General features: G+C 48.8%; 9 protein-coding genes and 1 non-coding gene across 10 annotated transcripts; 6 read left to right on the forward strand and 4 right to left on the reverse strand.

Annotated features, from left to right (window-relative positions):
• Positions 1-452: 452 nt before the first annotated feature.
• Positions 453-3,193, forward strand: F5B22DRAFT_595738 (arg-6). The gene has a single exon (XM_047974168.1). It carries the CDS (start codon positions 1,009-1,011, stop codon positions 2,656-2,658), a length of 1,650 nt encoding a protein of 549 aa, XP_047833656.1. The 5' UTR covers positions 453-1,008; the 3' UTR covers positions 2,659-3,193.
• A 189-nt stretch (positions 3,194-3,382) lies between these two features.
• F5B22DRAFT_595741 (aspartate-semialdehyde dehydrogenase) lies at positions 3,383-5,547 on the forward strand. The gene is made up of 4 exons (XM_047974169.1): positions 3,383-3,783; positions 3,859-4,113; positions 4,205-4,939; positions 5,008-5,547. Exons 1-4 carry the CDS (start codon positions 3,753-3,755, stop codon positions 5,073-5,075), a joined length of 1,089 nt encoding a protein of 362 aa, XP_047833657.1. The 5' UTR covers positions 3,383-3,752; the 3' UTR covers positions 5,076-5,547.
• A 109-nt stretch (positions 5,548-5,656) lies between these two features.
• On the reverse strand, positions 5,657-7,703 carry F5B22DRAFT_595750 (acetyl esterase). The gene is made up of 3 exons (XM_047974170.1): positions 6,798-7,703; positions 6,542-6,695; positions 5,657-6,457 (listed from the first exon to the last, which is right to left on the reverse strand). Exons 1-3 carry the CDS (start codon positions 6,982-6,984, stop codon positions 5,791-5,793), a joined length of 1,008 nt encoding a protein of 335 aa, XP_047833658.1. The 5' UTR covers positions 6,985-7,703; the 3' UTR covers positions 5,657-5,790.
• Positions 7,704-8,766: 1,063 nt separating this feature from the next.
• Positions 8,767-8,857, reverse strand: F5B22DRAFT_t62. Its single transcript has one exon. It is a non-coding gene; the product is annotated as a tRNA-Pro (tRNA).
• A 1,142-nt stretch (positions 8,858-9,999) lies between these two features.
• F5B22DRAFT_545712 (uncharacterized protein) lies at positions 10,000-12,450 on the forward strand. Its single transcript, XM_047972893.1, has one exon. It carries the CDS (start codon positions 10,201-10,203, stop codon positions 12,244-12,246), a length of 2,046 nt encoding a protein of 681 aa, XP_047833659.1. The 5' UTR covers positions 10,000-10,200; the 3' UTR covers positions 12,247-12,450.
• Positions 12,451-12,511: 61 nt separating this feature from the next.
• On the reverse strand, positions 12,512-14,298 carry F5B22DRAFT_545718 (uncharacterized protein). The gene is made up of 2 exons (XM_047972894.1): positions 13,832-14,298; positions 12,512-13,696 (listed from the first exon to the last, which is right to left on the reverse strand). The coding sequence occupies exons 1-2, from the start codon at positions 13,948-13,950 to the stop codon at positions 12,655-12,657; spliced, it is 1,161 nt and encodes a 386-aa protein (XP_047833660.1). The 5' UTR covers positions 13,951-14,298; the 3' UTR covers positions 12,512-12,654.
• F5B22DRAFT_545701 (uncharacterized protein) lies at positions 14,180-15,995 on the forward strand. Its single transcript, XM_047972892.1, has one exon. The coding sequence runs from the start codon at positions 14,647-14,649 to the stop codon at positions 15,499-15,501; it is 855 nt and encodes a 284-aa protein (XP_047833661.1). The 5' UTR covers positions 14,180-14,646; the 3' UTR covers positions 15,502-15,995.
• F5B22DRAFT_634539 (uncharacterized protein) lies at positions 15,750-18,195 on the reverse strand (the record flags this gene model as incomplete). The annotated part of the gene is made up of 9 exons (XM_047976991.1): positions 15,750-15,794; positions 15,856-16,385; positions 16,511-16,660; positions 16,726-16,821; positions 16,882-17,334; positions 17,388-17,514; positions 17,563-17,825; positions 17,895-17,927; positions 17,985-18,195. The coding sequence occupies 9 exons, from the start codon at positions 18,193-18,195 to the stop codon at positions 15,750-15,752; spliced, it is 1,908 nt and encodes a 635-aa protein (XP_047833662.1).
• A 1,651-nt stretch (positions 18,196-19,846) lies between these two features.
• On the forward strand, positions 19,847-20,875 carry F5B22DRAFT_643821 (uncharacterized protein; the record flags this gene model as incomplete). Its single annotated transcript, XM_047978329.1, has 4 exons — positions 19,847-20,078; positions 20,132-20,254; positions 20,317-20,526; positions 20,598-20,875. The coding sequence occupies 4 exons, from the start codon at positions 19,847-19,849 to the stop codon at positions 20,873-20,875; spliced, it is 843 nt and encodes a 280-aa protein (XP_047833663.1).
• Positions 20,876-22,070: 1,195 nt separating this feature from the next.
• Positions 22,071-23,156, forward strand: F5B22DRAFT_595764 (uncharacterized protein). The gene is made up of 2 exons (XM_047974171.1): positions 22,071-22,179; positions 22,258-23,156. Exon 2 carries the CDS (start codon positions 22,685-22,687, stop codon positions 23,063-23,065), a length of 381 nt encoding a protein of 126 aa, XP_047833664.1. The 5' UTR covers positions 22,071-22,179; positions 22,258-22,684; the 3' UTR covers positions 23,066-23,156.
• The last annotated feature ends 3,346 nt before the right edge of the window (positions 23,157-26,502 follow it).

Consider the following 26,502-nt stretch of genomic DNA (forward strand, 5'->3'; position numbering starts at 1 on the left):
GGTACCTTTGAAGCTCTGGACACGTCGTGCTGCGATATAACGATGATACCATCATTGACCAGTCCGATGACCAGACCTATATTGCAACTAGGGTTGATGGTATAGAATATCCAAGTTTGATAAGAAAAGAGAAAAGTCACAGGCTGCGGCGGCTGTGGCGCGTAGAATTTACTAGGTACATATAGCTCGGGAAGGCGAGACGTAGCACAGTGCTTAGAAAGGCACGAAACATACAGTAGGAATTATAGCTTTCATGATGGCGCAAACCTTCTTACATTGTTCAATAACCCTGAAATCCAGACTCGAGATGGATGCAGAGGGAATTGCCCAATCATCTCAACTAGCGGACGATCATATGAGCTGAGCTGCTGGAGTTGGTTGGAGCTGCAACTGGGCAAACCAGCGAAGGCGCCAAGCTAAATCGTCCAGCGCCAACTACCTACTACGTAGGTGGTAGGTAGGTGCTATGCACTACCGGCGCTGCTGCGATCTTCGGCGCAATTTTTCGACTACCACTCTCTCTCTCTCTCTCTCTCTACTACTTCGTACCAGCCTCCAATCTCGCACCAATTGGCTCGGCTTCCGTGACTCCTACGATGTGAGCTGAGCATAACGCAATCCCTAATAATTATCGCCGGCAATCTATAAATACCTTCCCCATTGGTGTTGCATCCCGCTCATCAACTCTTGGAGTACCTCGCACGCTGCTACAAAGAAACCCCTCCTCCCACTCCCTCCAGAGTCTCCTCCACCTCGTCCTCCACCTCGCCCTCCATTCGAACCCACCGACTCGACGAGCCTAGCTGCTGAGCCCGACCCGAGGGACTTAGTGCCCTTCAACCCGCTCTCCTTGACTCACCGTCTCTCTCTGTCTGTAGCTGTCTGCGGCTATCGATAGATCAACGTGTGCCAGGTTAGCTTTGAATCACTTGTTACCCGGGTCTAGACATCCGCAAACTGCTGTCCCTCACTCCGCTACATCTACACCACCATCTTGCATCTATCGCCATGATCTCTGTACGAGCTGTCAGAGTGGCTTTCCGAGCTGGTGCTCGTCGCGTCTCTCCTCGACCGACTAGCCTCGGCCGCTCGACATTCGCTGCTGCTCGCCGTGCTACCTACACCACACGATCAAATGCTAGTGACTCGGCCACTCGCGCCGCCGTTATTCAGGTATTGAACAATGTCGGCTCTAAGCGAGAGGTTCAGCAATACCTCTCCCACTTCTCCTCCGTCTCGTCCCAGCAGTTTGCCGTTATCAAGGTCGGAGGTGCCATCTTGACAGACTATCTTGACGAACTATGTTCTTCGCTTTCATTCCTGTACCATGTTGGCCTGTTCCCTATCATCGTCCACGGTGCCGGTCCTCAACTTAACAAGCTCCTCGAGGATGCGGGTGTCGAGCCTCAATTTGAGGAAGGTATTCGTATCACGGACGGAAAAACTTTAGGCATTGCAAGACGATTATTTTTGGCCGAAAATTTGAAGCTCGTCCAGCGCTTGGAACAAGTGGGCGTTCGTGCCCGACCCATTACATCGAGCGTTTTCACTGCGGATTACCTAGACAAAGACAAGTGGAATCTTGTTGGTAAAATAACCGATGTCAATGAGGAGCCTATCCAGACTGCCATTCAAAACGGCTATCTCCCAATTCTTACTTCCATGGCAGAGACTACCGAGGGGCAAGTCCTGAACGTTAATGCCGACGTTGCCGCTGGGGAGCTCGCCCGTAAGCTAGAGCCCTTGAAGGTTGTCTATCTTAGTGAGAAGGGCGGACTCTTCGATGGCGACGCGCAGAAGATTTCTGCCATCAACCTTGACGAAGAGTACGATCATCTCATGAGTCAGCCATGGTGCCGATATGGTACTCGTTTAAAGATCAAGGAGATCAAGGAATTGCTTAACAACCTGCCTCGATCTTCCAGCGTTGCCATCATACACCCTGGCGACCTACAGAAAGAATTGTTCACGGATTCAGGAGCCGGTACCCTCATTCGCAGAGGAGATAAGCTCATGACTGCTACCAGTGTCTCAGATTTTGCAGATGTCGCTAAGCTTAAGGAGGTTCTTGTTAGAGATCGGGAAGTACAAGATGCTAGGGCTACGGTCGATCGATACCTGGACTTCTTAAAAGAGCGCAAATTCAAAGCCTTCTTCGATGAGCCTATGAAAGCACTCGCAGTCGTTCTCGAATCCAACGCAGAAGAGCCTTACGCAACACTCGCCACTCTGACCATAACCAAATCGGGCTGGCTGACTAATGTCGCAGACAATCTTTTTGCGGCGATCCAGAAAGAATATCCTAGCTTGGTCTGGACAGTCAAGTCTGATGATGAGAACCTCACCTGGTTCTTTGACAAAGCGGACGGCAGTCTTGTTAGGGACAACGACGTCATGTTTTGGTATGGTATCGAGCCAGGCGAGCAGCTCAACAGGCTGATGAAGGACTTTACAACGCATGGTCGAGCGATGCTCGGCGATTCCAACCTCGAATCGCGTCTCCACAAAGCAGCTCATATCGCCTCACAAAACCTGAAGACTTACTTTGGTACCGGTTCCGCAGCCAATCAGGCGCGAGGTTATTCGACTCTGGCTCGCCGCCCTTTAAAGGGAGCTGCCCCTGCCAGTGCCCTTCCTAGCTTCGTCGCTCGGGATTAGACGGATAATTAGTTTTTGTGGCAAGTAGAACGAATTAACACGACATGTCTAAAAAGGTTTTAGGGGGGGTTGGGGGTTTGATGACACGGTTTCCCAGATATGGCGTTCAGGGTTATTTTATGATGAGGAGACTTGACCATGGCAATTACGCTGTTCTCTTCGGGTTTTGGTGTCTTGGTGAATCATTATGCGCAATTAACTGTATATACCTACCACGGTCACATGTGACCTATTAGACTGCGTGGTATTGCAAGACAGACTAGTATTACGATAATCTTGTGAAGCACGGGTTACCTTGTGACGGCATTTGACGGTGATTGAACGTTATAGGTTAGCTGGATGGGCTGTTGCTAGCGCTCGGGAAATGACATCAAATCCCTCTTGATAGATACAGTACATGACGGTATCGTGATATTTAGGCTGGTTATGTTTAACGGAGAATGCCCATCTAATTCCCTGCACAATGCTTTCATGTTGAAAATTTCATTTCCATTTCTTCTACCTACAGCATCAATCATACCTCCAATATCATTTCTCATCGCCATAGGTTCCTATGAATATGAATGGTAGTCAAGGTAGTATTCTCGACTGCGCATGTGTGGGCCGATCATGCAGGTCCACGGTCTTTGATCCGATAACGGATGGCGGGGCACATGGCAGCCGCGGGATGGAATTTGGAGAAAGGGGACCCATTTCGACAGCGGGGTGTGGCTTTTTTTTTCTTCTTGAGCTTCTCCGAGAAAACTCCCCATTGCCGGTCCGTCTGAACAAGAAAAAGGTGAGTGTTCAGGAATCAGCTTATAAATGGTTTATCTTTCAAGTTAAGGTTACGTGCGAATTTGGCCCTTTTTAAGTAAGAAGTAAACGTTGTCGTTTGCATCTCTCGGTGACTTGGCTGCACTTTTGCGCTATCGGCGGGGAACCCGAGATTTAGCTCTGGAACCGGCCCTGCTGACTCAACTATATAGTATAGTACCTGCTGTATGTATGTATTTACCCAGTTGTAATTTCTCAAAGATTCACTTCATCGTTATTGATATAGGTGCCATATCAGTCTAGGTGGCGAATTAAGTACATACAGCGAGCGACGAACGATGGCATCTCAATTCCCGACTAAGAAGTGCGGTAAGGCTTTCCTGACTATCTGACATTTTGACTTCGAACCTTCGTTGCTAATTCGTATCTTTTGGTCCCGTGTAGGTGTGCTCGGCGCCACGGGATCCGTGGGACAGCGCTTTATCTTGCTGCTTTCGCAACACCCTCACTTCGTCCTCCACGCTGTCGGCGCTTCGTCTAGGTCCGCGGGCAAGAAGTACAAAGATGCTGTGAAATGGAAGCAGGCTTCTCCCATGGGCCCTGTCGGCGAGCTCGTCGTGCGCGAGTGCAAGGCGAGTGAATTTGCGGACTGCGATGTCGTCTTCAGTGGGCTGGACTCGGATGTTGCTGGCGAGATAGGTGCGTTTCAACCCTTTCTTGCTTGTCGCTGTTCAGCTTTCTGCCTGCTATGTGCTAGAACCGCACAAGGCTGACGATACTTGATATATAGAAATGGAATTCCTCAAGGCGAATCTCGCCGTCTTCTCCAACGCAAAGAACTACCGCCGCGACCCCCTCGTGCCCCTCGTCGTACCAACCGTCAACCTCCCCCATCTCGACCTCATCCCGCATCAGCGGAAACAGCATAATCTCGAGAAAGGCTTCTTAGTGTGCAACTCCAACTGCGCGGTGATCGGCCTCGTCATCCCCTTCGCCGCGCTCCAGGCGCGCTTCGGCCCCGTCGACACCGTCAGCGTAGTCACGATGCAAGCCGTCTCGGGCGCGGGGTACCCCGGCGTCAGCAGCATGGACATCATGGACAACGTGGTGCCCTTCATCAGCGGCGAGGAAGACAAGCTGGAGACCGAGGCGCGCAAGATCCTCGGCTCCATCAACGGCGAGGCCACGGCCTTCGTGGAACAGGAAGAGCTCCGCGTCTCCGCCGCGTGCAACAGGGTCCCTGTCCTCGACGGCCATACTGCTTGCGTCTCCCTGCGGTTTAAGAATCGGCCGGCGCCTAAGGCTGAGGAAGTCAGGGCTGCGATGAGGGAATACGTCAGCGAGGCGGAGAAGCTTGGGTGTCCGAGTGCGCCGAGGCCGAGTATTATGGTCTTCGACGAGCCTGATCGTCCGCAGCCGAGGCTAGATCGCGACCTCAGCCGTGGGTACACGGTTAGTGTTGGCCGTGTGAGGGAGGATGAGAGCGGCATTTTCGATATCAAGTTTGTTGCTTTGAGCCATAATAGTAAGTCTCATACGTCATGGCCATTGCGGCATTCTAGAACGAAGAGGATGATTGCTGACATTTGATAGCTGTTATCGGAGCCGCTGGTTCCTCGATCCTGAATGCCGAAGCTGCTGTGCTGAAAGGCTTTATCTAACATTATGTGTGTGCATTTTATGGCGTTGGGTACGTTGCGCTGTCTGAATACAATATTGGGTTGGCGGCGTGTGATATTTGTGGCTGATAGATGGAAAACCTAGGGTCTGAAAAAAGGAGGCATTTAGATGGCATATGTACTTGGGTGGTGAGACGGATATAAAAAGATGTAGATTACTTTGTCCGATTTCAAAACTCGGGTGCTATTTTTTCAATCTATACTAGTGAGGCTTTTGTGTTTCTTCTGAGATGATAGCTAATTGTTATTAGTAAATATGGCCCTGTGTGATGTACAGCGCGGAAGTTGTTAGTTGCCATTTTGGGGTAAGATGATTTAATAGTTGGGTCAGTTGTGAGACAACTTCACGCTACCAAAGTAGCTATGATGTTGGCAACTGACTTGTGGTGTTCATAGGCAAAGATGTTATTTCTTTTTGACCTTCGCGGTTAGGAGACAGTATTTGACCATGTTTCTTAACCGCAAAGTTGGTTGTCCGGACTAGGTGGTAATCTTATGTAATCAAGGATTGAAATTTCAATAAGTTAAGGTAGGTTTATAAGCCAGAGGAGAGTTTGTCAGCATTCCAATTCTCCATGCATCATCATCTAACTACCTACATCAAGCTGCCCCCTTTCCCAAACACAGATCCGTAAACTCACACCCACGCCCCTTTCTCCCACGATTCGACCATATTCCCACTCTACCAAATCTTAATCTACATCTTGCTAAGCAAGAACTCAGCCTCATATCCAAACGCCTCCTTCCCAATCTCCAGCGTCGGCACATTGAAGACATGCGGCGCGCCCGGGAAGATCTTGATGATCGCCTCGCTGCCCGTGGCCTGCCACTTCAGCCCCATGAGCAGCGTATCGTCTAGCATGGGATCGTTCGTCCCGCACAGGAACAGCGCGGGAGGCAGCTTCCCGTCCGCACTGGCGCTAGCCAGAGCCTGCAGATCGTCGAACATGGGCGACGCGCGCGGGTTCTGGCGCTCCGCCTGGGTCCAGCCTGGGGTATACGCGTCCCTGAAATGCGTGATGATGTCGCGGTCGACGAGGACGGGCTTGGTGTAGGTCACTAGGGAGGGCGTGCTCATGGTGATGGAGTAGTTCCCGTAGGGAAGGATGAGGCCTTTCAGGGAGAAATCCGGATGCGATCGGAGGAGGTGGAAGGTTGTTAGCACCGCGAAGTGCGAGCCGCCGGACTCGCCTGCCATGAAGAGCAGTGGCCCGTGCAGAGAGGGGTTGGAGAGGAGGTGCGATGTTGCGTCAATGCAGTCTTCTAGACCGGCTGGGTAGGGATGCTCGGGTGCTAGACGGTACCCGATTGAGAGGGCTGTTAGTTGTGCTGTGTTAGCGTAGAATTTGAGAAGGCCGTCGACACTGCGATTCCGGGTTAGAGTTTGTTTTGTTCGAAACAACTTTGATGCTGGGTAGGGAGCGTTATTGGGAGACGGAGATGCTTACTGTCTGTGGCTGCCGAGACAATATCCGCCCCCGTGGATGTGTAGCATGATACCCTTGGTGGGCTTCCCGTTGTCAGGCTTGTACATCCGTATGGGGATGGTACGGCCTGGCTCACGCGAGGGAACCTCGAATTCTTGGGCTTCGGGGAGGGTGACTTTGAAGGTCAGTCTTTTTCTTTTCTTGTTGTTTGAGTTGCCCCTTTATTTTCGATACCCAAAAAAAGGAAGGTAGGGAAGATAGTGTAAGTTTCACGAACCTGGCTTAAGTCCGCCGAAGCCTCCTTCCTCTATCAACTCACGGAACTTGGGCGCTCCAATCTCGAACCATCTCGGCACCGAGGTGGTTGTCTTCTCGAGGAAGTCGCTGTATTGCTTCGCTTCCTCAGGGGTGTTCTTTGGGTCGAACCGAGAGAAATTGATGGTGACATCGCTTGTGAGAGGCATTTTAGAGATTATTTTTATTTCCTTTTAAGCTGAGGTTGGCTAATAGGGTTTATTCTTTCGTTGAGGATGCCTGGATGGTTCCTATCCGGTGTTTCTTCTTGCCTTCCTGCTTCCCTTTGCCCCCTTCTTATACACATTCTAAGGTATATACTCGACAACATATTCAATGTCTGGTTTCCTCATTTCAATCAGTTTCTGTTAGTACGACTGATGTTCCAGTTCGCCGAAAGAGTCACACTCGTGCGATTTTCGTATCACCATCATGATGCACGGTAGTGGCGTTTGTAGCGTTGGTTAGTTATCTCCACTGTTAAACTCCTTGGAACTCATTTTGAATTGAGAATGCTCGCAAAACAGGGGTTCGGCGTTGGCTTTTCCCTGCTGTGCCTCGTGGGTTTGGAATCAAACGCGCTTGATATGGAGTCACGTAAATCTATAGTGGGTATTAGTGATCATCTCCGATTGGGCGCTAAGATCCTGGGATGCTTAACTCCGATTTAGACGCTGGACCCAGGCTGAAGAGAGGTTTGGTAATCAAGTCGGATATAAGAGATTTGGGGTTAGTAGTAGATGTATAATGGGAGGTAGTGGTCTATGATGTTGGTTGTTAAGTTAAAATAATAAGGTATAGATAGAAGGAGTTGGTGTGATTGGCACAGGCTGATTGGTGCCAAGAACGCGAGTAACGCAACTTAGATGATGACGATCCATTACCGCCCGAGATTCAACTTTAGTTTTGTCCACCTCTTCGAAGCTAGATGTGATTGATTATTACGACATTGAATATGTCTATGCATGCTCATGTACATGAACTTGACACTTTCCTAGAACTTAGAAGCAGCCCAAGATGGCGTATAATATATCTATAACACCTTATACTATTTCGACATGTGCTGAATAGGTGACCGAAAATTCTTGGGTATGTTACTTCATGGTCTATGTATTAGCAATGGAGACATATCCGTCGATAAGTAGGAATACTGACTTCGTTTACTTATTGGATTCGGGAAAGAATACATACAGTCACCTAGCTGTCAACGTGGGGGCCGTACATACACCCAGAAGATACTTAAATAAGTAAGGAAGGATTTCCTGAATGTCATGTACAATGGCACTCAATATTTCTACATTCTTTTGATCCCTGGGATTGAGGAGAGCCTCTTCCGCTGAGCTCGAAGACCTTGACCAAAGAGTTTCAAGAATCACCGGCCCCATGTTGTAACCTCAACATGCCCCAGGTCAAACACGGGCTCATAAAACCCGTTGATCCTCACGCCAGCTCCATACATCACTGACTTCTATATGTCAATATTACGATAGTTGATGTAACGGCAAAATAATGCATGTATATACCTATACTTGGTGAATGTGCTACACACCTCCCATGTGGTCAGTTCATCGTCTTGCTTGAAAAAGGATAATCAACCTTCGTAGATGAAATATCCTTACGGAGCTTGGAGCGCCCTTCCAATCAGATAATAGCCTCTATAACGGCTTCCAATCAGTGCACTGCATTCATTGTTGGGCTACTTAAGGCAGGCACAGCACAGTCCGACGACAGAGGTGGTTACCTGCTTCTGGTATCACGTGAATGAGATTACATGAGTTCTTTCTTCTAATGTTCTACTATGTATACATCGATGTTATAGTTCCCTTGTACTACCTATCCAATGTGTCCTTTTATGATGCTCACACTTTCCACCTATCACTTTAAGACTATCTAAAAATGTTTGACAATTTGTAACAAAACTTTTGATTGGAATCGAAAACTGGCAAAACTAAGGGTCTGGCCGGGGATTGAACCCGGGACCTCTCGCAAACAATGCTGTAGGGTGAACCCTAAGCGAGAATCATACCACTAGACCACCAGACCCTGATGTTCTGGGATCTCTACTGAATAATATTGTTCCAACTAATAAATCCTATAACCTGTCCTATTTCCACCTGGTTACTTGTCAATGTATTGAAAGTTCATATCAATATCAAAAAATAATGAAAACTTCAAGAAAGCCAATCATCATAGCTGCGCATGCATTAGTATTACAAAGGTGTGACTGGCGACTTGAAATTCGCTCGTCCAAATGTTGGGCAAGATCTGAATTGACGGGCACCTAGACTTAGCGGATCAATCACGCCCGACACCAAGAGCCGTTCGTTGCCGGTGTTGCGGCCTGGCGTATCATTCTCTATATCTATCTACCCACTGGGCTATTCAATGCAGGTAATACCTAACTCCCCGATCAGGCATTTGTTTTGGGACGAAGGGGAATCCGAAGTCAGGTATTAGTTGGGGAGGAATTAGGTACCATATCATACCTATCATACATATCATGCCATGACCTACGAAATACTACCTTGCCTGTCCAAGAGTTGCCTCCAAGAGTTGCCATACACAAACAATAATAGGTACCTAGAGAGTTGCGTACATACACAACATCATGCATTGCATAATCCAGTCTAGACTAGCCATCACATAGGTAGCTCGGGCCGGGTGCCTGTCATTTGCTCATGTATGGGAGCCAAGTTGAGTGAGGATTTGCTGCCCAGTCGCCACCGCCATATAAGCTAGGCTGAAACCATGCTTCAACCTGAGACGACGTGTTGTTGTTTTCGGGTTCTCTCGTCTCTCTGCCAAGTACATATGTAGGTACCTATTCTCTGCAAAATACTGTTCTTCGTACACTACGAAAATACCGGTATGTAAGTCGGTCGCACAGTAGCAACGGGAAGTCCGATTCGGTAGTCGGAGACGGGGCGAATCACCCCTCACCACGTGCTGTCGGGAGTCGCAAGTCAGGAGAGACGTGAAGTGCATTACCAAGACCCGCTCCCATTCGACTGCAGACGCGTTTATTGTTTATGCCAGCGGAGTGGTATAATGTCGTATATTAATGGTCGGCGGCGATGAGGTCCGTCATCGATACGTCGAGCTCTCTGGTGAGGCAGGCCTTGTTTACATGACATTGCACTGCCATCCATTCAGATGGGTATCGACATCGTCCTTTCGCTGCGACGCCGAGGCAGCTGACTTGATCTTATGCACGACGTGGAAGGTGAAAGCCAGTGAATGGCTGTCTACGATGATGGACAATGTAGTCTATAAAGTATATTGGGTCTCCCGATCGTCCATCTCAATGCTACCTACTCCTCTTCTTTTCTATATGCCCGCCCCGGCAAGTTGCGTGCACATCTTGATGACCTGCTAGACTCGCAACTATGTCCAATAAGCAGTCCAAACAGGGAAAGCCGCACCACCATCCCCATCGTCGCTCTCATCATTCTAGACCGGCTGTATCGCCTCACAGCCGACGAGGACGTAGCCGAAGTAGACCTGAGAGGAGAGCCAGGAGCAGCTCCGTCCGACATCAGAACCGTTCCATCCCCCCGCCCCGTGTCCGTTCCCATTCTCGATCCCTTCCTCGCCGAACGGTAAACGCTAGGGATATACCATTCTACATCCCACCAAGCGGACAGAATGGAAGCTCTATTCCAACTATCATCGTAGAAGCACTGCGAAAGCAGGACGCGGAGCAGAACGAAGCCCTCACGGCCACAAATCTTGGACACCGGCAGCCAACCCCTCCTCCGGATCCCAACGCACAAGAGAACGCAATGGCCCAGATCCCTACAGCCCCAGCCCCAGCCCCAGCTCCAACCCCGGGATTGAAGCGTCGGCCGTCATCATCACCAGCTGCAGCAAACGCAAGACGGCGGCGGCGGCGACGCCCCCGACCACGCCAACGTAGCGTAATATCAGATCCAGAGTCCGATCCAATCCCACCGCCTCGGCCACAGCCAGCTCCGTTCTACCCACCACGACCCCCTTCACCCTCGTTCTCGTTCCTCGGGATTAAGAGAACGAAAACGGAAAAAGAGAGGCGTGAGCAGGAGGCCAAAAAGAAGCGCGACAAGAGAGAGGACAGACGACTAAGAAAGGAGGGGCAAAGAGGTCGTTACGAAAAGCTCGAGTCACCCAAGAGAGCAAAAGCTCCTAGGCCGAAGAAGTTGTCCAAATCTCCCCCACAACGAGCAACTTCTGCACCGCCGCTGAGTAAAGTTGCTGTGCAAGAGCAATATGAAGAGCATTTGTACGAAGAACAAGCCCCCTCGGGCCAAGGAAGTCAGCGCGGACAACACCAACCCCGGCAAAAGGGGAGTAAACAGCGGCACAAGAAACACCACCGCCGCCTCGCCGAGCAGCACCATCGACGGCAGCAGAAACGAAGGAACAAATTCACCATGCGGGATTTCTTCAAATCGCTGCGGAGGAAACTAGGGAATCTATTTAGATTCACGATGCCGACCCCAAGCGCACCGCCCGTGCAACAACCCGCACCCCAATACCAAGACACTGCGTATTACTCGAGTCCCACGCGAGACATACCGTACAACGTCCAATGGGCCCAATACGCGCAGAACGAAAGCCAGATCTTCACCGGGCAGGCACGGCGCGGCAGCGGCCGCCAGCGCGTAACCAGCAAGCAGCAGCCGCTGCCGTACTTCATGCACGGCGGACGCTCGCCCGCGACATCATGGCACTCGCGGCTCTCGATGCAGGGTTCCACGCGGCGCTTCACGGCGACGGTAGAATCCGCGCCCGGGTCCGCCATCGGCGTCGCCGTCACGACGGAGGAAATCGACCGGATCACGCCCCTGGCGCCCACGCCGGGGGTAAACACACAGCGGCATTCGCACCAGTCCTCGACGTCGGCGATATCCGTCATCGCGAGGCGGTTCATGGGGCCGTTCTTGTCCGAGCCAGGGGATTCCATGATCTTCGAGAACGGCAATGGGAGTCAGAAACGGCTGAGCTGGCGAAGCCATAAATTGCTCACGGCCGGCTCGGCCCCGGCGTCGAGGCCCGTGACGCCTCCTTCGTCGCGGAATCCGAGCCCGGCGGCGCAGGCGCGCGGACGGAGCGCGGAGCGAAATGTGGAGGGGGAAGGACAGAGCGAGGCCGCTGTCCCCATGTCCTTCCCGTTCACGGAGGAGGATAGAAGAAGCCCCTCGGCCTCGGCGTATCACGGTTCTCCGTCGCCCGTGGCATCGCCTGCGTCCCCCTCGCCACTCGCGTCCCCGCCTTTATCGCCTGATTACGGACTCGACGAGCTCTTCGCCACGCCGGCCGAGGTCCATACCCCTGCCCACGGCACCCCTGTGATGAGGCTCTCGTCGCCTGATTACGGGATTCAGAGATTGTTCTCCCCGTCGCCGGCTAGTACGGGATCGAATTTCGGGCTGCGACGGCTGTTTGGGGATTGATTGATAGGAGAAAGATAGGTGGATGGTATTGTTTCATAGGGGAATATTCGTATATAGATTGCGATTTTTTTATTTTTTTTTTTTGCGCCATAGATATAAGTGTAAGACGGGATAACATCCATGGGGAATTATATAGGCCGGCGGGCAAGGCAATGCGCGTACCGCTGGCTGTGGTTGATGGGTTGGTTGGCTGTATATGGCACGCGCAAAGGTTGAGATTCCATTCTCTCGTTCTGAAGAAGCTACCCTCACTCGATATCGCTGGAAATGCGATGGAAAGAAAAACGCCTTATAGAATGCATACGAAAGACGATGCTCAACCCAACGCTATTTAATCTAAACGACCCAATTTCGCCGAGGAAAAGATGCAGTAATATCTGCGATCTCCTCGCTAATATGCTCGACATCTCATGTACCCTTCAGCCGTCCATACTCGGGCTCCTCAGGGGACAGACGGTTGTCAATGTCATCAAGCACTTTCCCACGATCCCATTCCCGTACACCGCCAGCTTTATTCCATTGCACGTCCGACTCGTCCTTTTTATCCCCCTTTTCCCATTTCCGTATCTGGTCTTCCGTGAAACCCGCAGAGCGGAGGCGATCCGCACCCTGTTGTTTCCATTTCTGTCTGTCTCGGAACGCTTCGACTGCGTTATCCCAGTCACCGTCGCCTTTTTCGTCGGGATCCGGGGTTACGTCTATTGTGGGGTCGTAGTCGGCGGCGAAACGGCTGTCGATGCCGGACATGGCGGCATTGTGGCCGCGTCCTCGGCGCTGAACAGTTGATTTGGAGGGAGGCGCAGGCCCGATGATGTCGTTGAGAGGATCGGAGTCTGAATCTGGATCTTTGGTTGGAGAGGGAGAGCGTTTGCGTTCATCACGTTTGTCGGGGTGACGATGGTGTCTAGAGTGGGAATCTTTTCCTCGTGAGGATCGTTCTCTTCTTTCTCGATGTCGATCTTCTCTTTCCTCGGAGCTTGAGCTATGATGGCGTCGCCTTTCTTCTCTTCGGTGGGAGTGATGATGGCGGTCCCGAGAATCATCTCTTCTACTCCTACTCTTGTGCTTCAGATCTTCGTCCCGATGTCTTGTTTCTCGAGACTTGCCCTTTCGGTCCCGACTATCAGTAGATTCGAGTATATCTTGGTCCAATTTTATACGCGAGGATTTCCTGTCACTCTCTTCTGGTCTCCGCCTCTTGGATGGGCCGCCTAGAATAGCAGCAATATCACCTAGCATGCGCTTTCGAGTGTCGCTGGGACCAGGCTTAGACCGTCGTTCTTTGCGCTCTTCTTCATCTCTCTTCTTGCGATCGGCTTCTTCGAGGTCGCGCAACCTTGCCTGAGATTCGGCATTCTCCTTAGCAAGAAGCGCTCGGTTGTGGCTGTTCGTATCTCGTATAATGTTGTTGAGGAATCGTGTGTTGGGTTTTGGCTGATTAGCTGGTCGTCTGTAGTTATATAGCATTAGCAAAGGAGTATCGACACTGAGCACAGCAATAGCGGACAGAAAGGAAGACAGAAAACATGGTGATTCCGATTGACTAGTTTGTAACACGTGGGATAAGTCGGGCGTCTAAGCTCACCTGTCTGGTTTGAAGGCATCTAATCCCATAGCCGAGTACTTTATGGAACAGTCAGTGGCCTCTTTAGCCAGCAGTTCGGCGACATAATCGTCGGTTAATAGCTCATTCGAAGGAGGCATGTTGGGTTCTATAGTAACAAACGAGAATAATGTCAAAAGGGAGATTCTTCGGAGAGGGCGGCCTTGCGCATGTGAAGCGCATCAAATAGATGGGGCTTTGGTGTTGCGTCAGCGGGGCGATGTAGAAATGGCCCGAGGTGCTGCTGAAGATTTCGTGGAGCAGTAGCCGCCCATATTCACGCTAGTAGCCCTGAACAAGACCCTGAAGAAGGACCTGCCCAGGTGTGCCTCCCATCTCCATAAAACTGTACACAGTCTCAACAGTAAACATCCTAATAATCACAACCTTATCCATTAGGTACTTATATAGGAATATCTAGGGAGATTGAAAGAAGAGACACAATTTGAGGTGCATTGACTATAAGCATAGGTAGACATCTCAACTTTAACAATGAATGTGGAAATGCGACCACGTTGGAAACTGAGAAGGCCAAGTAAGGTACCAGAGTACCTCCAGGACCCCACTACATCTTAGGTCCAAGGCGCCTTTCCCTTCCAGGACAAATATAAACAACACCTGGGCTCAAAAGCCATGAGGCCTTGTCAGCGATTCACAAATCCACACGCTGAACATCTACGTTAGGTATTTGATTGCTTCAGAATCGGTGGTATTCTGGTCAAACCGCTGTCTCACCAAGTATCACAAATTTGTTCGCGAATCAACCTATTATTCCAAGAAATTCACAGGCCAAAGCCATGGCAACGCGCACCCCAGAGCAAATCTTGGCAGAGCTTAAAGCCCTTGTCGCGAACCAAGAAATCACCATCTTGAAGCTGAGTGAGCCTATCTCTGCTGAAATCGCCCAATTGCAGGAGCAGACCCAGCGAACATCAGATGTCTCAAATTCCTCACTTGACGCGACTACGCCCGCGTCATTGGAAGCAGATCTCACACATTACCGAGAACTCTTCGCCAAGTTACGCTTCAGCTATGTAGAGCAGGTCACCAAGGAGAAATTCATACGCGCTATAGTGGGAGATCCGCCCTTGATCGTCAACCCTCAAGAGAATGTCGATCTTGAGAACGAGAATCTAGAGGCGAAGGCGCAGCTCAAGGCTCTCAAGACCGAGGTTGCGGAAATGGTTACAGAGCTCGAGAGGAAGGCCAAGGATCTGAGCAAGAAGTATGAGAGAGTCAAGACGGAGACTGCCAAATTAGAAGAACTACCTGGAAAACTCGCTGAACTCGAAAGTGCTGTTGCCCAGTTGAGAGAAGCCCAGGCATCAGCACTGGATCCAAATCCCCAGCTCAATCTACCACTCGCGAAAACACAACAGCTGGTAGATGCCAAAAAGCGGCAGAGGGATGAGCTGGATCGCCAGTTAGAACAGTTGCAGAGCCAAGTCCCGCGGAAGAAGAAGGAGCTTGAACGGCTTAATGCCGAGTTGCAGCCCTTGGAAACGAAACGTCAGAATAGCATGGCTGCGGCCAAGGAAGCGAGGAGACGGAAGGAGGCTGCGCTAGGTGGTGTTGAGGATGATCTGGAGGAGAGGGGCCGGTGGTATCGGGCTGCTGAGGCGGGTTTGAAGCAGATGCTGGAGATTAAATAAGGCTTGTTCGGAGGATAGACACTGGAACAGCCATGCTCTAATCGGCAACTACAATTTATATGCTACCTATCGTATCTGCTAGGATGGTATATGTGGATTGTGCGATCAATACCCAATATGCTACATCACGACTGTTGGACCTCAACCACTAGGTGACGCATGCTCTAGACGTTTCAAGACGCCCATATCACTAATGAAAACGAGACAATTCGGCTACTGCTCTTTTTAATAGTGCCAGTAACAAGCAATCACAGTCCAGCAGCCCGCGCCTCGGCTTTGATCAAATCCGCTGCCTATCAGCACACCTCGTCAGTACGAAAAACAGACACAAGTTTCAGGATCACTCGAACTCACCTTCTCAGCAACAGCATACGTAGTCTGACACGTATTAGCACCCACCAAAACCGGCTCGACGCTCGCATCAACAACACGCAGCCCCTCCACCCCATAGACCTTGAGCTCCTCGTCCACAACACCGCCCAGCTCCCGCGGCATCATGGCGCAGGTCCCGACGGGGTGGAAATACGAAGGATTGACATTCTGACGCAGGAATTTCTTCAGGTCCTCTGGCTCCGTCACGGACGCGGGAGGTTGTATTTGCAGCGGCCCGAACTTGCGCAGACGCGTCTCGAAGTAGTACCGCTTCGTGAAGCGGATGATCTCGAGCATGATGTCTAGATCTATCGGGTTCGTCAGTGCGCGGTAGTCTACGATTGGTTCGCTGTTGAATGGGTCTTTGACGTTGATGTTTACCGTGCCGCGGCTTAGTGGGTGCAGGTCTACGATTGTGCCCGATGTTGCGCCGCCTGTTAGCACGTGGTTGTAGAACGCCGTGTTCGGGGAGCGGATTGCTGATGCCATGGATTTCATCTGGGCTTTGTATCCTAGTGGAGTGTTAGTGCCCACACCAAGAGCTTCTTTTTTCCTTTTTTTTACTGCGGGGAGAAGGAGGTTTTTTCGTGAATGTCCTTAAGAAGCTTCCTCAAAAGTTAGTCATGTGAGAACTCACCCTCAAGTACGGTCGGATGTGTGTCGCTGGGCAATAATGGGGCGTAGTCTAGTTCTTCGAGCTTCGACGCGATGCTCTCGAAGGTGTCAGGGGCGATCACTGGCATGCCCAGCCAAGCGGCAGCATTTCCGACGCCCAAGGAGTACGGGCCTAGAAATCATTATAAGTTCCAGTTCACAGGTTTTCCAATTAGTTTTTGACGAGGTTTGCCGCACCGGTCTTGTTGGTTCTCCAGACCTCTTGGGCCCATGTGGAAAAATTCCGATTCAAGTACATGTCTGTTGGGTTGGGATGAACACTGAAATTTTGCACTAAAATTAAATCTTGTTTAGTACATGATTTATTCCTCAGATATGAAAAAGTAGACTTACTAGCAATGCTCGTAAAGACCATAGGGTGGTCTTGGAAATTCTGCCCGACCCCGGGAAGGTCGACAATGGTGTCTATACCCGCAGACTCCAGAAGCGTCCTGGGGCCAATCCCACTTTGCTGAAGTAATTGCGGCGAATGAATGGCACCAGCTGCTACGATGACCTCCTTTTTTACTTTGAAGAGAACAGTGTCGGTGCCATTTGCTGTCTTTTGTTCGAAAAAGACGCCAGTGGCTCTTCCATCCTCTAAGAGGATCCTCGTAACTTTGGAATCGGTAATGACGTCGAGATTGGTCCTGTTAAGGCTATCGAAATGCGCAGTTCTGGCGTATGATCTTTCAACTTTCTCTGGGTCCATGAATGTTGGGAACCAGTATACACCGGCCTTTCCCGAGCCACTGTCTGGTGGGAATTCAACCCCCGGTATGTCCCGGAACGCTTCGAAGTGTGTCTCTTTTTCTTTATGTAAGATCTTAACTTGGCCCTGGGGGTAATCTGTAACTGACCTACAGCGGGGTATTGAAAACGTGGCCACGATGTATGAACCGTTGAAGTGTTACCCCAGTAAGACGCATCCCATGTGATGTTGACAGACTTGGCAACTTCATCGAGAGGCGGGGAGAAAGCGACGGCCTTCATCAATCAGCCCAAATCATAGTTGTTAGATTCAAGTATACTCGCCTTCTTGAAATATGGCAGCAAACCATCCCACGACCAAGACGAACCTTTACCGAAAAAACTACCCCATCGGTCATAATCGTCAGATGTTGCCCGAATAGTCATCATCGCATTGATTGCGGAGCTTCCGCCGACCAATTTCCCAATCGTGACAGTTGCTGATCTGTTGTTTAGATTCGGCTGACGAACCGAGTTGATCAAATACGACCACGTTGGTCCGACAGCTGCGACGCCCGAGTAGACCTGGCTGATCCTAGTGGAGTCGACTATGAATAGAGTTAAGAAACTTAGAAATCTCATTCATATAGAATTCTTCTTTTCTCTTTCCCACTTACCGACTTTGCCATTTTCAATAACTAGAACCGTTGCTGGGCTTGAATGTTAATCATAGCTAGACTCTGCTCATATAGCGTAGATACCCTCACATGTCCCATCTTCTGACAGACGATCGGCCACCGTTAACCCAGACGTGCCTGCTCCAACTATTACATAGTCGTAAGAGGATTGTAACGTCGACGCGTGAGTGTGTAGACGACCAATGAAGCCACGTCGCGGGACAGGCAGTTCAGTAGAATGCACTTCCCCCAAGAACGACAATGCCCAAAGGGCCTGACAAAAACGTAATCCAGGCAGCATATCTTGATTTTAACACCCTCAGCATCATTGACCTTGAAATAAACGACGACGGGCCGCTCGTTTTATAGATTGTCCGCAGAGGCATTCTACCTGGACGTGCGTATACAGGCTAAGGTAAATATCAATTCCACATACAGCTTGGCGTCATATACATATACCGAAGTAAATATCCCTATTGTAGTATTAATGCATATTTTTATAATTCCCCGGCTCATAGCCAATCGGATCTACTGCCTCGTTGCACAGCTACGCTTGTTCTCTAATTAGCCGCGACACCATCGCTCAGCTACGTAATGCATTTTATATTACATTACGTGGTGAACAAGTCGTGTAGAATAGATCTTCGCATGATATAACTACATTAGATAGTATCATTTTCTCCATTTGTCCAACTGGAGGGGAGAGAGGAATGGATGGCGGGACTTTCAGGGGTAATATATCACGTGTCTTTTGGGATTCGGACGACCAGAGAAGGCGACTGAATTGAACAATCAGACTTACTATGTTTTCTTTTACACTTATCCAGCTCTTCATCCGACTGGCTTACTTCGTGAGTGAATAGGAATGCCTCCTAATATGAACATGAATCGGATCTTCATGTCCTTTGTGCCCCTCGATCTGTACCGCACATGATGTGACTCCTTACCACTTCCCACTTCTGACAAGGCGCTCGTATCTTGCTCGTTGAATTGAGAGCTAGGGGCTAGATTAATTCTGACAGCAGGTATTAGTGCGTTGCAATGGACCTTCTGAATCTTTGATGTAAAAATTACAATTGCCCCAACTGTGAGAATAATGGACGGTGTTCAAAGTGTGCGGATGACTAATCGTGGGGTCTTCTTAGTGTTTCGATATGTTTGTTGTATGCTCCTCTAGCGTAACAGATCAACTCAACGCCGGGCTCGCTTGACCCGCTGTCAGTTTTGTCCGACGAGTACTTCTCATCTTCATCTATCTGCGAATACTGCGTCATTGTTTGAAGTAGGAATTGACTTGGGTATTAGTGCTGATATCTCAGACAGTGATGAAGGTTTAAAGAAGAGGTGAAAAATGGGATGCAAGGGAGGTAGGAAAGTCGATTGGTCGACTTGAAGGATGGTGCACCATTTCAACATGGAGATCTCACTTCACGTTTCCGATTGATACCTCAACCCCGTCAACTTACCCGAAATCGCAGTTGTGATACTATAACCTTGCTCAACCACACACTGCTCAAGACAAGGGGCAGTGTATACTTTGTAAGCTCAGGTTTCGATCGAACCTGACAATGTCTGTTCCATAATCCAGACACCAAATACTTTGGAAGAACATATTCTAGGACTATAATGATAGGGGATATAGGCTTGGTGGCTGGCTGTAGCTCAGGGTTTAATGCATTTGTCTAGACCCTTGTGACCTGACCTTTTCTTATGCAGGGTTCGCCTGCATTACAACGTCACAACCCGCAAGGGAACAACGCGATGTAAAGCACGTGCTTAACGCCACTACATCGGTGAGACCTTTGAGCCGATTCAGGAGGAAATTTAGACTACTAAGATCTATGAAAGTTACCCTCACTTCATACTCGTTGATATCTCTGAATCGTGTAATTACTCTGCTCTCAAGCCTGGCCGTCTGTCATCTGAAACCCTTAGTCTTCTATACCATCAGTATGAGAAGAGAAGAAGATCATATTGAGTCAACAGGATTCCTCGACGACAGCGTCGATCTGTCAGAGAAGTTTCGTCGCGAATTGGGAGTCTCTCCTCCGAAGCGGTGCTCATACATGACTTGGGCGCTTCACGCCGCTCTCATTACTCTATACTCAGTTGTGTTCCTACTCGCAACACTGAATAACTACCACCGGACAACAAACCACGATGCCTTACGAGATATGATCCCATGTATGTGAATCCCCTGCTTCAAAGTGATAACTACTGACACTATTCCCAACTAGCACCTGCGAGGTCTTCTATCAGGTATGAAACGAAATACTTCACCAATGACAAAGCTAGTGCCTCAGTATATTTCGGAGAGCCTAGTGATCAAAGGGAGGCGCTCTGGGAAGAGCTACTGGGACGTAAGTTGTGCCTTGTCACCCGCTACCTTAGGGTTCGCAATAGGGGCTCTGACAGCGATTAGCTTCTACCATTCGCCTAAGCGCCCACGACCTTGAGCGGTTAGGGAGACCCAAGGAAAAGGGCATCCAGCTTCCAGACGGCGACTATATCGGTACCCTTAACGTGTTCCACGACCTGCACTGCCTCCGACGAGTCACTAGGCTGCTCTACCCAGAGCACTATTTCCCGAACATCACGAATGAAGACAAACATATGAACCTCCTACACGCCCGTAAGCTGAAAATGTCTTCTTTGTTCTTAGACTTCCCAATACTCTTGGCGGGCTAACGAATTATGCAATAGAACACTGCATGGACCGTCTTCGCCAGTCGATCCAGTGTCGTGGCGACATAAGCGTGGCCACGTACCTGTGGGGGGTGCGACAAGCGGTCCCGATAGGAAACTTCACCTCGTTGCACGAATGTGTGAACTGGGATGCCCTTCACGATTGGTCGCGAGATAAGATGGTTGACGTCTTCGAGCCGGGTCTACTGATTCACCCTACACTGGGACCGGCGTACGCTAGCTACGGGACCAATAAAACGTTTACTGGTATCGTGGTCGACCACCCTGCTGATTGAGAGGATTGAGGAGGGGATCTTGCATTATGCTAGTATACCCATTTATATGCACATTCATGTTCTTAGAAAATTGCTAGATCATAATGTAGTTGGCTAGAATTCGGGTGCAGGAGAAGCGATTTGGATAGAAAGCAAGCTGGTCACTCCCGTTTCCTCTACTCCTATCTGATTATGGCGTCTCACGAGGCGTGAAACGACTACTACGCTATACAAGACACGATGATGATTAAGGTATATCCAGCCAATTACACATCATCAAGGTTCTCATTCGGTGCTCAGTCGCGAAATCCCTGCATCGCCTAGTCAAATAAGCTTCTGCCCAGCTGAAAAGTACCGTTCTCGCTCACCGAAAGCTCAGTCTCCGACATCATGACCCGGATATATCCCTGACCATTTTGTCGCTTCATCGCTTCATTTCTTTATATGATAGTTGACTCGTTCTATTCCAGCTTCCCCCGGTGCCGCGATAAGACAGCACAGATGGATCCAACATTGACAGCAAAGCAAACTACAATCAGGCGGTGTGATCGTCTTTCAGCCACCAACCGCACCGACCAATTCCCACGAATAAGGAGGGTAAGAATTAACTTTACTCGGCGCCTCACATTTCATCATGCCTCATGTTACCGTCGTCACTACTTAGTTTTGGCAATTCTTAAACCCTGATTCAAAGACTTAGCACTCGGAGGGCAATTTTGTGGCGTTTGTGGATAACGGCTACCCCGCAATTGACAAACGGAACATGCATTTTCTAACGCCTCCGAACTATAAAACATCTCATCTCTAGAGTGATGTTTTTGACGACGCTATCCTGCAATTGCTACTTATGATACTGTCTAACTGTGTCTAATCTGATAAGAAGGGAAACTACTTAGATGTTTCACGTGTAGGCGTAAGTAAAGACGTCATTTGCTCCTGAGCTCACATACTATAATGATAAAAACACTATGAAAAGGGCATACAGCCCCCATTATTGGTAAATCCAATGACTCTAAAATCCTCGGGTCATCTATAACTCGTTCATATATCAAACCAAGAGCTGTTGTAACTGTGGCGTCGAATCGGGAGAACTTTGATAATATTTCTTACTTGTCCGCTACTTGAACTTGAGACGTGCATATGACATCCCGACAGTACCGCTCTTAGGGGCTAGATCTCCTGTACTACATGATCTTCCCAGAAGAGATACATCTGTGTTTTCTAGCTCATTCCTGTCACACAGGACTGATACTGCATGACGCCGTCTGTTACTAGTACAGGTATCCTATATTGTGTATAGGCATAGTAACACAGACTTCTATCATGTACGTCGGATCCTGCATTATAGGCTTTCCTGGAGCCGGAATACGCGCGGCGACACATGATTCACGTGAGGTTTCTAGGTGAACGAGACATGAATATATCGCAGGTGGCTTACCTTAACCTGCCATTTGCACCATCCGGGACTATGTGCCGGTATCACAAAGGTAACACCGCTGCCTATAGCTGGAAGTTACGACTGGTAATCATGCAGGGAGAGTAGGTCCGGAGAGTATGATCGTGCTTTGCTTAGCAAAGCGAGGCTGCAGTCGGCCGGTTTCGCAACGAGATATCGTGAGTGCTGAGACCAGAGGAGAAAGCTCAAGAAAGCTTAGGGCTCTATGCTTCGAGTCGCCGGGAACCAAGTCGACGCATATAAACCGACGACGATCTGCTCTGCATAGACGAATGAACACACATATCCATCCTTCATCACTTCTAGACCTCCCGAGCTTCGCATCAACCTTGAAACAAGCCATCAACACCACCAACCAGGCATAATCCTACAAAATGCGCTACTCCTTTGTCCTCCTCGGCGCTATCTGCGCTACCTTCGTCAGTGCTGCTCCACTTGACATCAACCGCCGTGCCGTGACCACTGCCGATACCGCTTATACGAAGGAAGTCTCAGACAAGCAATCCTCCAATGCCGCTGACACCGCCTATACCAAAGAGGTCTCCAACAAGAGGTCTGGAGGTGCGGCTGACACTGCCTATACCAAGGAAGTCCCAGACAAGAGATCAGTTGGTGCTTCAGATGCAGCGTATACTAAGGAGGTCTCTGATAAGCGCGCCGCCAACGGCGTCGATGCCGCTTACACTAAGGAGATACCGGACAAGCGAGCCGTTGGCGCCGCAGACGCTGCTTATACTAAGGAAGTCTCGGATTAAGATCAAGTATGAGTTGAGCCAATTCAGGGGGTTTCTGCGAGATGATCAATTGGCCACTAATTGGTTGGAAACTGGATTGGATAAGGAGGAGAGGTTAGCTTTGACATATGTCAATTAAATAATAGGACGGCGATAGTGTGGGTGTTAGGTATCATAGGGATTGGCCAGGTTGTACTGCCATATAACTTATGAGTAAATGCTATATCGGTTTTTCGTCCTTCCATTGTAATTACTGCATGATGTGGTTGCCCGGGGGTGAGACGCTCATGAAATTGTGATTTTATTTGTATTTCTATCGATTTATCCCTCTTCCTCCGAAGTAGTCTTCATTCAATTTGTAAGTAGGTATATCGAATTCACTCAAGATCTCGTTGAGAAGCCGCAACATAGATGACCGTACTAAAATTCTTGGAGTCCAATAGTTGTCTCCAGCAAAGCCCCGTCGCACAGCTGATGTGAAAGTACCCTACTATTTCAAGCCACATATACTGCATTTGCAACCGTAATTATACCATGGCTTTCTCAAAAGGCTAAAACTTTTTCTTCTATTTGCTGATCCTTCAGGGTCTACGAAATCCATTAAATCCATGAGTAAATATCGTAGGTGAACTAGTCTTGGAACGACTATGTGCGAAGATGGGCCGAGCTCTGTACGCCACATGATGTCTGCTCTAATAGGATCGGATCACATCTTAAACAGCCTATCATCATTTTGTTGGAACTTGGAATAAAATTTTGAATATCCCATGCAATAGAGTTCCTTCTCGTAATAAGAGAACTCTAGGCCCGTCGTATACCATTCCAATCGTTTAATAGATATGGAAGCAGTGCGCGAGATCGTAGTGCAAGTGAGGTATAATGAGGGCGTACGAGTAACTTAATTACGTCACCCTGCACCAAATCGCCTCTATCTCACGGCTCTACTCCGCGCAGGCTTCCCTGTCCCAGCCATTTTACACTGTGCAAACCATGATAGCGAAGAACACGCGTGCTATTGTTTTATGGGACCGGCGTGTATATGTGGAATGATGAAAGGAGAGTATCGGTGCGAGGACGAGCGATTCGCTGAAATTTGACTTGTCTGGGGTCGTCGACCGAACGAGGTTCCCAGACAACTACCACAACATCGCCGATTTCTAAGACGTCTCGCGCACAGAATCGGTTAACTAACTAACTTTGTCGCATCGGTCTTCGAAGCAAACAGCGCTCTTACTATCATTAGGATGTTGAAATTTCCCGCTATTAAGAAACGGAAAATTTATTATTTCTGTATACGAATCGCCCTTTTCACTTGGTTATTCAGGGGATAAAGTGACACTAGGGTACTATTTAATTACTCCAAGGAAGCTGACACTAGCTTACGAGTTAAAAGTTCTTGGGATAGCCAGGAAATCAGTGGTATTGAGCCTTCCCAACTATTTCCGACCTCCTTATTAAAAAGTCGCTCTTTAACTGCGATCTAGCTTCGCTTCGGGCACACATGTCTCGGACAAAGTTTTGGTATCTGCAGCTGAGAGGCTAGCACATTTTCTAGGTAAAGCTATACTTGAACCTGACTTCACAAAGAGACAATGCTCAACTTCTTCGTGATGTTTATAGAGATAATTTTGGAGTATGAAGCCTTCCTAATTCCATAAATTAACAGGCGTCACATAATGGTGTTTTATCACATCCCGCATGCTCTAACTTGCAACCTGCTTCTATCTTCTAATTAAGATATCCGACGCTATACGAATTTGAATCGGCTGATCTGGTAGTCCTCAAGAGGTTTTCTTAAAGTTATGAATGGAACGGATTTGAATCAAAATAATAGTATGAATATCGCGTATTACCTCATATAAACGTGATTAAGGATCTGTGGGGAGGTAATTTCCCACTTTACAGAAAATCCCGATACAGAGAACCAAAAAAAAAAGAGTATATGTAATTAGGCATGGGTCGCATTAACTGGCGCCTATACTTTAATTTACAAATTTGATGAAGACTTGCTTTATTCTTTCTGTGAGAAGCTGACCAGCTCTGCACGATTAACATGATTTGGGAACCAAATGATAAATCCTTCACTGCTTAAGCAGTCTTGGTACAATTGGGTTCATTGGTCATCTGTTTCAAAGAATGCTAGAAGCTTAATCCGCTACACTAAGCACATCTAGGCTGAGAGGCCTAGAAGCTCAGTAGCTCCATCAAGAGAGAAGATGTCACTAATCGGGGCTGAGGTGAGCACTACTTGAATTTCTTCAATGAGTGAGCTAATTTCCCAAGGACCAACTACCCTAACGCTACCCTACGCCAATACCATAATCTGACATCAAATATATATTGGCCGGTACGTTGGGCTGAGCGGGTTGAGGCATAGGCTGTGAAAAATCTCCCACATGCATGATGAAATGGAATGAGGTAAGAGGAATTATCACAACTAGTCACCCACAGGGCCATTTAATAGGCTGTTTCCATTGCACTATCACCCACTTGCGCAAGGAAATACTACTACCACGTCCCCTTTCTGCGTAGCCAATGAATAACGATTCAGCCTTATAGCAACTAGTATATGAGCAATCTTGTCTGCGAGAAAAGGCTTTTAAAGCGAGTTCTGCCCCTTATGAAACTGCAATGAGTTTTCTTTAAAGGATATTTATATGTCTCGTATTCATTGTTAGCATACCGAAGCATATACTGCTCCTCGGTTGGTTTCAGTATTTCCCTTGGAGAGGTATGATCAAACCAAACCAATAAAGTGTCATCACAACTCGAAGCAAATATCAAGCATTTAGCTTGATATACTTACGAACGTTAATTACAATACATCAGGCTCACAGAGCTGTTCCAGCGGCAATGACTAGTTTGATTTGGACCCACAAGTATGCCTAGTACTCTACACTTACCCACACGTATCATTTCTGGCATCTTCTTAGTATAATCTACCAAGGCCATCATGTGACTAGATTAAGGACTTGCATGTTCCCCATGGGGAGAGCTTGAGAAGCTGTAGCAAGAGGAACAATGGAACGCAAACTTGGTGATATTCAAGTGACGCTAGTTTTATAGACAAAAGCCATTGGAAAGTTGCCGTTCGTCCGATTCTTCTTCTTTTACTACGTAGGAGATCGTGTCCTTATATGTGTCAGATGCCATGTAGAATGCTTAATGATTGGAGAAGCAGAATGCGCCAAAAGCTTGACCTCCGCAAGACCCCAGAAGGGAGATCTTCATGTAGATGCAATTACATCTTAGAAATTGACGTCTAATTCGTTAAGAATGAGTGCGCCTCCTCATGAACTAGCTATTGTAGCGCCAGCGCTAAGTCTATAACTAAGCAGATGTCCCGTCAACCTAGTGCAATATCTCCTCACCAAACCCTCTTGACCCTGGAGGAAGGGATGTTGTTCGATGTGAAAATCGCAGTCAGCACGTTCTCTTGTTGTGTCGGTCGAAGGGAA

This window comes from Xylaria bambusicola, assembly GCF_022495145.1.
Source record: "Xylaria bambusicola strain CBS 139988 unplaced genomic scaffold F5B22scaffold_8, whole genome shotgun sequence".
NCBI classification, from domain to species: domain Eukaryota; kingdom Fungi; phylum Ascomycota; class Sordariomycetes; order Xylariales; family Xylariaceae; genus Xylaria; species Xylaria bambusicola.

Bases quoted from the DNA above. Each gene is read 5' to 3' on its own strand.
- F5B22DRAFT_595738 (XM_047974168.1), top strand. From the start codon at position 1,009: ATGATCTCTGTACGAGCTGTCAGAGTGGCTTTCCGAGCTGGTGCTCGT.
- F5B22DRAFT_595741 (XM_047974169.1), top strand. From the start codon at position 3,753: ATGGCATCTCAATTCCCGACTAAGAAGTGCG. The intron at 3,784-3,858 runs GTAAGGCTTTCC...GGTCCCGTGTAG, and splicing joins ATTCCCGACTAAGAAGTGCG to GTGTGCTCGGCGCCACGGGA. The intron at 4,114-4,204 runs GTGCGTTTCAAC...CTTGATATATAG, and splicing joins GGATGTTGCTGGCGAGATAG to AAATGGAATTCCTCAAGGCG.
- F5B22DRAFT_595750 (XM_047974170.1), bottom strand. From the start codon at position 6,984: ATGCCTCTCACAAGCGATGTCACCATCAATTTCTCTCGGTTCGACCCA. The intron at 6,696-6,797 runs GTTCGTGAAACT...TGACCTTCAAAG, and splicing joins CTTCGGCGGACTTAAGCCAG to TCACCCTCCCCGAAGCCCAA. The intron at 6,458-6,541 runs GTAAGCATCTCC...CCGGAATCGCAG, and splicing joins TGTCTCGGCAGCCACAGACA to TGTCGACGGCCTTCTCAAAT.
- F5B22DRAFT_545712 (XM_047972893.1), top strand. From the start codon at position 10,201: ATGTCCAATAAGCAGTCCAAACAGGGAAAGCCGCACCACCATCCCCAT.
- F5B22DRAFT_545718 (XM_047972894.1), bottom strand. From the start codon at position 13,950: ATGCCTCCTTCGAATGAGCTATTAACCGACGATTATGTCGCCGAACTG. The intron at 13,697-13,831 runs GTGAGCTTAGAC...ATATAACTACAG, and splicing joins GATGCCTTCAAACCAGACAG to ACGACCAGCTAATCAGCCAA.
- F5B22DRAFT_545701 (XM_047972892.1), top strand. From the start codon at position 14,647: ATGGCAACGCGCACCCCAGAGCAAATCTTGGCAGAGCTTAAAGCCCTT.
- F5B22DRAFT_595764 (XM_047974171.1), top strand. From the start codon at position 22,685: ATGCGCTACTCCTTTGTCCTCCTCGGCGCTATCTGCGCTACCTTCGTC.